This window comes from Pungitius pungitius, chromosome 4, assembly GCF_949316345.1.
Source record: "Pungitius pungitius chromosome 4, fPunPun2.1, whole genome shotgun sequence".
Taxonomy (NCBI): Eukaryota; Metazoa; Chordata; class Actinopteri; order Perciformes; family Gasterosteidae; genus Pungitius; species Pungitius pungitius.
Genome location: NC_084903.1, coordinates 10,203,198 through 10,216,655, shown reverse-complemented (window position 1 = coordinate 10,216,655; position 13,458 = coordinate 10,203,198). Strand labels below are relative to the sequence as shown.

Sequence of the window (13,458 nt, the reverse complement as noted above, 5' to 3'; positions counted from 1 at the left end):
GATTGTCATCTAATTTGGTAGAATGTTCCATGAGGACGAAACCTATTGAATGTGGCAGACATCGGACCCTTTCTCTATTCATCATCGTGATTATCATCTTCATCTTCATGTCAAAATGTCACTTTTTCCAGTTCTTGACCAAATAACTGAACAACACAGCCTCAGCTCTATTTTCGGTTTAGTGCTTACCAAAAAACATCTGCATGTAGACATTGTCTTTGTGAGAACATTAGCATCTCAAAGCACAACTCTGCGTGCCCAAGTGCAGTCTCACAGAGCTTCAATCGCACAGAACATTCCCTAATGCTTCTTCTTGACTGATATATCTATTTATATTTAAATGCATTCTTGTCCTTCTTGTCTTTGGTTCCCTCAGATACTCAACCTGAAGAAAAGCTCTGGCCACCTGAGATATTTAATACATTGTATATTCACCACTGTACTCATCATAACACAGGCTGCTTCTTCATAAAGTCACGACGAAGACTGCGTGGCGTCTCAAAAGATTCAGGCTGGTAACTGAGGCTTAGAGGCACCTTACACGGTATATTCTGGCTACATCACAGTACGGTATGTTTCAGCGGGACCGAACACCACAGCAATGTTAAGCCAGCATGAAAAAATGTACTGGCACAGACCTACAACAAATCCATGATATCTTCATTACCCGCATAAGGAAAGCCTAAAGCATCATCAAGGACACCAGTCATCCAGCCCACACACTATTTTAACTCCTGCCATCTGGAGAACGCTACTGGAGCATTAAAAATGTTCTTCACACAGGTAGTCAGAATAATTAATAGTACCCTCCTCAAACACACACACACACACACATACAAATATGCACATACATAGATACTAAAGCTGGGGATATGATGGGTATAGCCCTTTTTACTGTGTGTTTTCCCTGGCATCACATGTTTATATTATATTATTATTATATAAGTTTTTTCCAAGGTTAGGAATTCCACAGTGCAACAATTGTATTTAATTATGGATGAATAGATGAACCTAACACAATTCCAGAACAAACACACTCAATCAGGTAAATGTACTGCATTAAACTCATTAAATATCATGTTTTGGGGCCTTTCATTGTAGTTTTTTATTCTTATATTAGAAAAGTAAAGGGAATTCTCACCATGTATCCTGCCTACGCAACTGTTCTCCACCAGCACATGAAACTAGCTCGAAAAAAACTGCAAAGCATTCAATGTTTTAAATATTGACTCACCGTTGATGACGTAATATATTTATGGTTATTCAGAAAAGTATGTGTAGGTTACATATCCTAAAAAAGTTCCAGGTGTCATGGGGGAAAACAAACCACACGTTCAGACATAGATGAATAAAACGGTTTGCGGATTTTAAAGCTCATCGGCATTCTCTTTGAACACATTATACTATCTGTAAATAGAGGGTGGAGAAGAGATCACAATGATCATATTTGCCATGCAGAGGAGAAAAGTGTCAGGACGTGAGTCGGCTCCCATGACACTCACTGTCATTTTTCATCTCCCTCACTGCAGCAGCTGCAGCGCTGACAGGGTGCAGATCCACACGAAGTGCTGCAGCAGCAAAGCAGATCAGTGAGTCAGAACCCTGAATAGAAATTACAATATACAGTGATGATGGGAGTCCGTACTTCTAAGTCTGAGGCCATGGTTCTCTGCCCAGATTGCACCCTCCAGGTTGGAGGTGTGTTGCTGCCCCGGGCAGGTATCTTAAGAGTCCTTTTCAGGCTGTTCAGTGCGAGGTCAGCAGTGATACGGGCGTGGTACCGTCTCGGTGAAGAGGGAGCTGAGTCGGGAGGCAAAGCTCTCGATCTACCAGGTCATCTACGTCCACCCCACCCATCGGTGGCCATGAGCCTCGGGGAGTGCCCAAAACTATGAGATTGTGAATACAAGCTGCCAAAATTCAGCTTATTTCAACGTGTGGCTGCACTCAGCCTCAGAAATAAGGTGAGGAGCTCATACATCAGACAGGAAAGGAGCTGAAAAAAAGGACGTGGGGAAGAGGGACTTCTTAAATACCGAGCTGCCCGAAAACGACCCGGCCCCGGATATGAATGCATGAGAGGATGGATGTAGGCGGAGGTAGTAATGTGCATAATTCAGAACAGAAATAAGAACTAGCTGTCCTGTTTTTAGAAACCAAAAAAAAAAAGAAGTGATTCTACTAGTTCTCAAACGCGGATTTCAAAAACAAAAATATTGTATTTAAGTATGGCCAAATACCAAATGCCTCGGGTCAAAATGGGGCCAGGTCAACACGACAACCACACGACTCACCGAAGATGACTAACAAACCAACAAGAGTCAAGGGACACACATGGTCTAAATACACTGGGAAGATGCAGGTGATTGGACAGGAGGAAACAAGTGAAGTCAACCCAAGGACACATCCATTAAATGTTACTAAAGAAGTGGACTTGGGGATGTGAGTCATAAACAAGGTAATATAGTTAGAAAGTATTGAGGGATGGGAGGTATTTCAAGACTATGTTTTCAATTATCTAAAGGCATAGCTCAGCCATGCTTTGGGTGTTTTGGGGGACACTTATTTGTATCAACATATCAGAAATTTGTTCTTTCGACTATTTACAAAGATAATTCTGCTGCTGTTGGTCGAACTGGACTTTAATCATGGATAAGCACATACAAAAAATTGAAGATGTAGTTGTTATTTACATGCAGTGTGGCTGATTTAGGATTATACCTTAAGGGAATAATGAATAAAACAGTGAGTGTAAATTAAGTAAACAAATGTTTAGGCTGAAGGTTTTGAGATTTGTTTCCAACTGAGACTTACTTGCACAGCTCTGACATTTTAGTCTTTGCTGCATACCGACATGATCTAATTGAACAATGTATACTTAGCGCCTGTGGTGTGTTTAAATATTCTTTAAGAGGACAGTATCTTGTTTATACTTGTGAATCGGACTCGTGTGAAAGTCAAATGTTATGCTCATTTGGAGCACGGAAAGTAAAATGTGAACACATTCTCAGCGTTAATCCTTTGGACTAAGAGGAGAGGGGGTATGAATAATTCACAAACAAAACTGCTGGTCAACCACCACATCAATGACTGGTAAATAATTCAGCCTGCAGACGGGGTGAGGAGCTGCTTGGTCCTGATTTTGATTGAGAGACACAGGGACAGGGCCTACTTATAGATTCCTAATGGGTTTTACCACATCAAGAGGAGAGGACAGGCAAGAAGGAGAGGAGCCAACAAATAATTCATAGAAAAAAGGCTGCTGATGAGCAAGATGATGAAATCTAGAGTTTGTACACTTAGATTGCATTACACATTTGTCAAAAGCTGCACTTCTGTTTTGTGTAGAATAGTAGTGATATATTTCTGATATGTAGAACGTGAATATTCGCATGGTTTTCATGGAGAAATCACTCGTATCCGTATGAATGCCCAACAGCAGCAATTTCGGCTATTGCCTTCATCCATTTATTATTTCGGTGTAGATTTTATCTCCAGCCTTTTTAACAAGCAACCTGCCTTTCACGCACTCATGCAGATGCACTTTGAGGTAAGTTGCATCTTATTAACAATGTGCACCACTACCACAGCAATGTATAGAGGTAATATACTGTGTGGTGTACACCCCACATTCACACAGGCACTCAGGCGCACGATGGAATGAGTGTGTGCACTGGTAAAGGTAATTGATGTGTTTGCCAGTCATAATCTCAGATGCTATCAACCCTCCACACTTCTTCCCCTTGCATCCAGTATCCAGAAAAATACTACCAGAAAAAGATCCAATAAACAAAACATTTGAAACCTCACCATTTAACACCAGCTACATTTTCAATCTGCCTAAAGCAGTTTCCATCATAAACCACCACAATGTCATTGAATGACATGATTACCACTTCCTGCCATGCATTCTGTTTAACTTCAAGAGGGTAGAGGGTTAGAAATATTTGTAGATCAAGTCCCAATGAGATGATAATGGATTCAAGGACTATGAACAGACAAGACATTGAACGAATGGTACCAAATGCATTCTGTAACAGTTTGCAATTCTTGGTTGTGAGATTTCACCTTCCTCTATGTCAATTCCTGATAAATTAAATAGGTCATTTTCTATACTTTTTTTTCAATCTCAAGCACTATACAGTATACTCCAGTCCAAAGGGACTGTTGAGTAATTAGCTCTCTTAAAAGCATTCACTGCTTCAGAAAGCCTGTGCTCAAGCGCATGACTATACTTAAGGCAGCAGGGTTTCTTTGTGCAAGGCAGCCTGTCTGATGAGCTGATTTTATTAAAAATAGCAAGCCATATAAATAAGCTATCATACATAATATATAAAAAAAAAATTATGCAAGATTCCATTCCATCTCAAGTATATTTTTCACCCCCAGCCTGATATTAAAATGTTATTGTCTATATGTCTCAAACTTTTTAGCAAATACCAAGAATGACTGATCAAGGCTACCATTTTTCGGTGACCCTTACCAATGCATTATAGGAATTTAGTGCTTCAGTAGATGAACATCACTTAACTGAATGTGGACTGAATCGGGGAAGACCTCAGAGTAGCTTTCACAGTTGGGGGACAGCGTCGCAATCTGCTTCGATTGAACAAGTCATAGTTTGAACGAACAACCTTAGCTTTGTATCAACTACAATTGCATTAGACCCTTTCTGATTAATTATAGGGTGTTGGCATCTTGGAGAAAAGGAGAAAAAAAAAAAAACTCAAAATAGCTGACAGCAGCAGCTCATTGAACACAAGATCTGGGTGGTTGTCATCATGACTAAAACAGACAGGTTGACTATTGACACAGCGGAACAGGCCGTGCATCTTTATTTATATTTGCTGTGTGTGTGCTGGAGGCAGTGCTGGCAGAGAACCTGAGGATTTGGCAGACGGCACTCGTACAAAAGGGCAAGTGTTGAACTTGATTTTGACAATGAACATCCAACTTTTGATGGCTCTCAATCTCACAAGAGTTACTTTTTTGAACACAGCTGAAGCAGGCATTATGCCTAAAATGATCTCTTCCATACAAAGTTTTAAATTGGCCAAATTAGGGATTTGGTAAGCAGAGAAAACCGAATAACAGAAACATGTAGAGCCTGGAGTAAATTTGTGATTTGTTACCACAGAGTCCAGATCATGTCTAATATTGTTGAAGATGGATGTAGTGCCTTAAATATCTCTCGTTTGGAATTTATTGCACAAATTACAGCTTCAGCTACAGACTGCATAACATTTACAAAGCAAACAAACACTAATCTTCGAGTGTTGAAGTAATTAGCAAAGTTTTTGGTGATTCTTGTTCTATCATCACACCTTGCATCAACTTTACACAGCAAATTACAGCAGAAAAACAGACTTCAGTGTTGCATTTGTACGTTTTTTCATCAGAAACACAATCAATGCCTCTGAGATTTAATTTGGATACTGGATATTTATGCTGAGTGACTAATTAGCACTTCTTAGTGTTTTATTGCTTAGCTGGGGGATTGTTCCAGCTTTGGCTGATATATTTGTAATGCTTTTGCTGAAGAGTATCAAAAATGGGTGAGATAGTTTTGTTTATTGTTCACACCTTGTGAGTGAAAATCTGTTTGTGCGCTTTGTGTTGTTGAGGCATACGAATCATGCCGATTGGACATTTTTAGTAATTTTATACACCTGCCGTAACTATTTATGATATTAACAATCATTTCATATTAATGCTGAAATGGACCTGGAAAATTGTCTAAGATAGCTCAATTTGTAATTGTGTTAATCTATTTACTACTGTTTACATTTCACTAGCCTTCAGGTATGAAGAGTCCACTACCTGCTCAGAATCGTAGTGTAAAGTCGCATGTGCAGTTGAGGGTGATGGAAATGTTGTCTTTTAGTGGCAGATATCCCATCTTACTTATCAAATAACCAAAAGAACGACAATCCACTGCAATTCAGCTCTGGTGGAAACTTGTTCCTTATCATTTAATAACATGTTTCCTTCCTTTTCTAAGCAAAACCTCTATAATCAATTACAATTGTTTTTATTGTTTTAGGACAAATGGCAGACAAAAAGTCAGTGTGAGTTGCTTGATTTGAAATTGATTAAACAAGTATTAACAAACATTGCTTGTTATTCATCTAATAAAAAACCAAGGTAACTTAGAAGACATGTTTCTAGAAGAGACAGTCACAACCAAGCACCTGTCACTGAATTTGTCAAAGAGACTACACAAAAAATGGTAAAGGTGCAAAAAAAAGCATAAAACACTACATCCAATGTCAGTACTCCAAGATTATTAAGTGAGCTGTGAATCACAAATGTCACACTACCAGTGTTATTTTATTCTTGTATCCTTGCTACAAGTCGCACCTACCTCCATTTTTCTCTGCACACACAGCTTTCCCTCTCAGATGGGTGAGTTAACTGATAATATGCTTCACGTAAGTTTTGTGCAGAAGTGTCGTTTTTCATCACCGCTTGTGACAGCACAAACGGGTCGGCACGATGCCTCAGTTTTATAGCAAAGCGACAGACAACCAAATAGGTTTACTGTCACTGAAGGACCGGCTCACTGTAGATTAAACATTCTTACATTTTCTCTGCTAAACTGACGATTGGGATCGGTTTCATAGTTACAGTAAATCATGTGAAGCACATAAACAATTTCTCAGCTTTCAAAGATTAAAAGAACCCTGTTGGTTGAAATTCACAATAACACATGTTAAAAAAAACACACTGAGAGAGTCACGTACACAGTGAAATTTCACAAGACATATCAGGTGCTCTCAAATAGTTATGATATAGATTTATTTGTTCCGACGTCCCACAGATGGTGTGAATTAGTCAGGGAGGGGGTGCCAGCCCGAGGTCAAGAAAGTTGACCTGGCCTTCAGCCTTCCGCTTGGGAAAACCAAAGCAACAGACGTGTGAAGCTGCTGCTGCAGTGCAACGACCCGGAAGCTGCTACAGCAGCTGTTACTCAGGCTGCAGAAGAGAAGGTGCCCCAGTATACTGCCCCAATCTCACGGTACTGAAAGGAGCCACGTCGATAGAAAAGCTACATTGATTTTGGGTAGATTAAAAAATATATAAAGACACGCAAACCAGACAAAATGGGTTCCTAGATGTGTAGAGATCTATTTTATTTTCATTGCCTGGACATGATTTTGCATTTGGGACTAGTTTTCTATTAGCCGGTACTTACTGGTAATATGAAAGATAATATGATATTCAAAGGTAACAAATATAATGCCACAGCTTTGTGAGCAGTTGGTTTTTTGTGCCTCGACAAAATGTAGTAAGAGATACTTTATGTCCCATTGACACACAAAGACGTGTGGATAATTAGCATATAGCCTGAGGACACAGATATCAGAGAAAGAAATCCTATAATGTAGATACAGTAAATATTTAGACAACAAGACAGGCTCACCTGATTGACGTGCTTTAGCTTGTCAATGATCTGGTTAATCACAGGGTCTGCTCCCTTCACTTTGACTTCGGGGTTGACACTCTGAGCCTTGATCCCGTTGCCGACCACACGCAGGGTGTAGCTGTGAAAGAAATACAAGAGCGGCCTGTAAGTGTTTCCACACATCTATCTGTCAGGTTAAAAACACAACATGGTGGCAAGTAATGAAGCGCATATGCTTTATATGTAACATGATATTGGGAAATATTGTACTTTTTACTCACTGCACTGTATTTGACAGGTAGCAGTTACTTTTCCCATTAAGGTGCACAAATTAAAACATACGCTGAGATTTTAACACCATGCTTTGTGAGTTTCATTTTTCCTCAGCAGCTCCACCGATGAGATGTTTCATCTTAAAGTCCTCAAGGGGTTTCATTTTGGTTTCAATTTTTGACAAAAGGTTAAAGATTAGAGAAAGTACAGAACATTTTTGACAGATTTTGTGGCAGAACTTTATCATTTCTACTTTGCTCTCCAATTAATCCTCTCGCAACTCTTTCATCAACGTTGAAACAACAGCTTAGAAGTTAATAGGAGTGTTAATAGAAGTTCTAGCTACAACATAAATACTGCGCACACTGATGCAGCAGCAGGATTTTTGCCTGAAAGTGAAATTCTAGGTAGGATTAGTACTTATTTATATTACATTACATTACATGTCATTTAGCTGACGCTTTTGTCCAAAGCGACATACGTGGTATACACATTTTGCCTGGGGAGGAATTAGGGGTTAGGTGGCTCCCAGCGAATCACACTACTCCATGCGCCACCATTGCCCCACCTCTTACACCGCTGCGAAATTCAGGGGTGATGTATTTGACAAGAGAACACGACACAGAATAAAGTCTAGTTGTTTCTCTCTTCTCCTCTTGTCGGGTAATGGAGAAATATGCTGAATTTTATGCAGGCACACAAACGCGATGGCATCATTCAAACCCTGCAGATGAAGCCGGATTTGTGCTGTGGGGTAACATAAGCAGCAGAGCGTCTCTGCTGCAATGCTGCAACGTTGCACATTACATGCATGGTTTTATAAAACTATATATCAAGCTCTCCGTGCTTTCTTCTGGAAGTGAAAGTACGGTATTAACCCACACTTTGACTATTCATTAAAGACTTGTGCTTTAACGTTTGGATATGTGGCATGAATCCTTGTTCTAAAGCGGTTTATTGTTGTTATAGCTTTGTAATGGGCTTCACTTCACCTCAAGGACTCCTCACTCTTTAGTTTGAATACAGTTTGTCAGCTGTGATGACTTTGACCATGGCAGCTGGTGAGTGAGAACAATTCAATCACATCTCAATCTCAATCTCCAGCATATCGCTTAATCAAACTAGTAGATCAAGGTAAAGTCACTCATTGCTGAAATACCCTTGTGTGTGTGTGTGTGTGGGGGGGGGGGGTTTAGGTGTTTCAGGTGGGTGTGTATGTAGGTCTGGAATAAAATTCTACAAATATAACACTATTCACTTCTGAGCCTGTTTGTTAACAGGCCCAACCTCATGATGTTCACTTCACCTCTATCTCCTCTGCTGTGTGTGGATAATTCATTTATTTTAGTAAATAATATTAGCATGAGTATGTACATGCTTCCTGTCCTCCGTGACCCTTCTTTTCCTTGTAGTGTGCGTGTGTGCGTGTGTGTGTGTGTGTGTGTGTGTGTGTGTGTGTGTGTGTGTGTGTGTGTGTGTGTGTGTGTGTGTGTGTGTGTGTGTGTGTGTGTGTGTGTGTGTGCGTGTCTATTGGAGCAGACCACTGAAGTGTTACCCGGATGTCTCTTTGAATTTAAATATCTGGATGAGAGAATTAACAACAAAACATTTAGCGGATTAAATGAGTGGTGGGTGATTTTGTAGCGACTAACTAAAAGATGTGAGAGCTCTTCACGCAATACAAGGTCAGAAAAGGAAAGAAAAAGTATGAATAAATAAGGTGCAGGAAGCCTGGGTGTTTCATTTATTTAAAAGAAAGGTTGGTGGCAGAATTCAAATTCTGTCAGGATGTCAAGGTCCTTGAGATGCAATTTTGATGTTAATTTCCTGCAAGTCGGGACTAATAAATGTGATTAGTTTTGGAAAAGTACAGCTGCCACTCAGTGCGCCGTTTTTCTTTTTATCAGTATTTAGTCTGTTATCACCACTTCGTTTCTTATTAGTCGTTGTCTTTTTGTGTGGCCTTTGTCCTCAATATATCTGCTGTGGCTGCTTTCTGTATTCTATCCACTGCATCAAATTAAATATTAAAGTGAACATTTATAATTTCTTCACAACTGTCCTTTGGTAATTTAGAGAGGAGATGCAAAAGCCAAAGTTGTATTTATTAAATGGAATTTTGGCAAACTTAAAAACGATTATATTAAAGAGTTTTTTTTTAAACTATTGTAAGACAATAGAAGTGTACATTTTGGTTACAAGTCACATTTATACATACTTGAATGGGATTTCAGGCAAACAGTAATGATCAATCCATCACCAAATCAATTACCAAAGACTTGAACTAATCAGCATCTACATCCTTTGGAACATGGAGTAAATTGTACATTTTTGCATTATAACAGTCAGCATCCAGGAAATTGTCTCTCCTGGCTATTTTACTTTATGACACCAGTTTCTAAAAAGCTCAAAAACCATTAAAAGTAATTTCCAGAAAAAAATATCAAACATCCCCTTAAAACTTTTTGATGTATATTGGAAATAATGGTTCTAATTGTGCGTGTTTTGATAGTCAGTGAGTTTCCTTCATTGCTTCACAGTACATTATCAGTGATAACGATGAATGAATATATCGTATACGGTTGAAACCCTTAAAACTGAAGCATTATACTGTTAATGAAATATACTAAACATGCCCCGGCCATCGATTAAAGACATGCTGGTGGTTTCACTCATCTTCAAGTTTATTAAAACATCTCTCATAAAAAAGGGAAAACTACGTTCATAAGAATAATGGATTGAAAGAGACGGGAGACATCTTGTGGATTGACTGGCTAGATTTTGGATTTTAGAGCAACCCGGTTGCAGCCTTTTTCTGTCATAACCTGCTTTCTCTGAATAATTGGCTCCTTGTGTCCCTCAACAAAAAGGTGTGAAAGTGAAGGTCCTGTTTGCTGGCTGCAGCAGGTGCCTTCGGCTCAAGGCTGATGTGTTTGGACTAAACTGCACCTGAACCGTGAATACTGGAGTTATGATCCTGCTGCCTCCAGCTCTGTTGGTTCCCTGGTTACAACGGGGAGGATTGTATGTGTAAGAAAGCAAATGAAGATATTCGTTGTTGAGTTTGCCACTACAATAAACTGAAATGCATAAGCCTATTGAGAAAAATAAGGCTACAAATTAGCCTTATAAATAGCCCTATAAATTAGCCCTATACACACTTGACTAACAGACTTGTTAAATATAGTTATCATGACATCCACCTTTTCATGGCCTCTATTTCCCTAATTTATTAATAGCAAATTAAGAAGATTAGAGTATCTGTGACTCGCTCAATAAACACGTGTAAAGCTGGTATTTTATAATCAACGGTTGTTTTAAATTGTGACAGCCACATACATGTACAATTTCTTCGTAAGTCAGTATTTAGCGCAGTGAAATGTGAAAGAACATCAGAATATCAGTTGCATCCATAAATATAGACAAACACACGGCTCCTCTTGCATTCAGTATCTTTTTCATTATGCCACTGGGATCCATAACCTGAAACACATAGAATCTCCTGTAACAGGCTGCAGGGTGGCAATGCAACACAAGGACTGGGAGTTGCAACCCCAGACACTAAAGGTCTGCTCCTTAAAAGGTGCCAAAGATAAAAGAGGAGAAAAAAAACATTTATCACCATTACATATTCTTCAGGGTGAGTGAAAAGCACACAGTGGCATCAAGCACAACCTACAAGAGGATATCAAACAGCCGAGTGATTGCTTGTATCTCTGTGGACCAGCAGCAGGATCCTATAATCTATATCTTACACCCCCAGAGGGATTCTTGGTTTGCATCTCATCTCTGCTCAGCTCCAGATTGGAAATTTCAATCATTTTATTCTCGGCTCTTATCCCTCTCTGATCCAACTATAATTGTCTTTAAGTGCAAAACCTTCACAGCTGGAACAAAGACATTTGAGGCCTCTTTTGTCTTATTCCTTGACTTTGGCACAGAAGAGGATCGGTACGTCAAAGTAATTTACTCTCAACACAAGAGTAACTTGGCTCTTCCTCAATCCATTGTGTTATAATACTGTGATTGTGCTAAAAACAAAGATGCAACCTACTATGAACAATGAAATGCTTTCTATTTGTAATATCTGTTATCGAATCAGTGTCCCTTTGATTAGCGCTTTGACAATGAATGGTTGGGGATCATAATAACACATTTAATAATAATACCTACAAATGTGCACTCAGTAAAATGCATATCTCTGACAGGTGCGTCTACACCATCAATGTAATGTTGATTGAATGAACACGAGCCCCTATCGACTAACAACCCCCCCCCCCCCCCTCCCACAACCAGACTGCGTATCAGAAGTGTATCAGACGCAATTGTCACTCGCAGGTCTCACACAACAGGTGTGTGTAGGTCACCACCGTCTCTGTGCAGACACGAGTCTCTGCTGCTTCCCGTGGGTTTCACCTCAGTTTGTGTGTGTGTGTGTGTGTGTGTGTGTGTGTGTATGTGTGTGTGGTGGGGGGGTAGTTTGGCCTCAAGTCTATTTTTGATGCCCAATAAAAAGTCTAAAGCTAATTGTGTGTATACGGGGGCAGATGTGGGTGTACTTCGGGTTAGCAAAGACAATAAAACGCGCCAGTTGTTTTACCCATTGGCATACAGGCCGTGGTTTCCCCCGGTGTGTTTCGGAGATACACTCAGCTGTGTTACCAGGAGACGGAGAAGATGAAGGGTAAGTGGGGAGTCAGCGGGCAGTCTGGGGCAGCAATAAACCAGAAGTTTTATGTGAAGGTGTAACCCATTACAACCTTGAGAGGTCCTTGAGGATGCAGACATGAGTGGCCACCCAAAATATAGTGGACGGACAGAGAAGCACAGATACATGCACACACTAAAGTAATCACAGGATTATCATTTTATAATGATAATAATGTGTTATTTCTCTTCCCAAAAAGCAACATTTTAGGCATAAATTTGGCCATCAACACAACAAAATATGAATTCTGTTTTTTTTCTTGATCTTACCAACTAAGATGCAGTGTTTCAATCAGATGGTTTTGATTTCAGTGAGAAGCTGTTGAATGTTCACCACATCATTTAACTAGCCGGTCAGAGACTGCCCCGTTGGTTCATATCTATTAGCATGCTTCTGCTGCCTTCGAGGCATCAATCATGAGATGCGGTTAAGCATGCCTGTTAGTTATTTGCCTTCACACACATCTGTCATTCCATCCTGAGTTTCCATGTACAATTACTCTGTTGAAAACAGAAACATATGCGAGAAACAGGTCAAACATATAGAAAACAGAAGCCAATTCTGTTCATTTAAATTTCCATCAATTCTTTTTCACGGTGGTGTAGAGAAGAAGAAAAAAAATGCAGAAATGTATTCTTCCTAAGAGCGCCTTCATCAAAACGTGATGGAGAGAGGAGTTCAGTGGCTCGGGAGATGAAGGACGTGGACCATGCACACTGTTCATGGAGGGCTGAGTGGGAAACAAAGCAGGCCTGTGGCTAGGAGGCAATACCTGCTCTCCAGCCGTCACGGAGGAAACAAAAGTCCCTCTGGCTAATTGCCGAGTACAAAGAGGATCAGCGAGAGTCTGCCACTTGAAAGCAGCCTGTTCACTTAAGCTCAAAAGGACAGAAAATTCTTCAAAAATTCTTCAGGCACGACAATGGAACATGTGCGGTTTAATGTGTGAACTCAACAACGGGGGCAGGCTTTAAACAAACATCTGTTTGGTACAATGACCCAGAGTTAATATGGTCACAAACATTAACTCTGCCACTCTGTAATTAAATCACAAACCTTTGTTGTGTTGTGT

The 13,458-nt window shown here is 39.9% G+C and overlaps 1 protein-coding gene across 1 annotated transcript in view; it reads right to left on the bottom strand.

Annotated features, from left to right (window-relative positions):
• The window catches only part of gpc5a (glypican 5a), an 84,909-nt gene that overhangs the window by 33,762 nt on the left and 37,689 nt on the right, over window positions 1-13,458 (bottom strand). Inside the window, exon 7 of the mRNA XM_037456402.2 lies at window positions 7,424-7,544. Coding sequence (XP_037312299.2) covers window positions 7,424-7,544 — 121 coding nt within the window. The remainder of the gene's footprint in view (window positions 1-7,423; window positions 7,545-13,458) is intronic.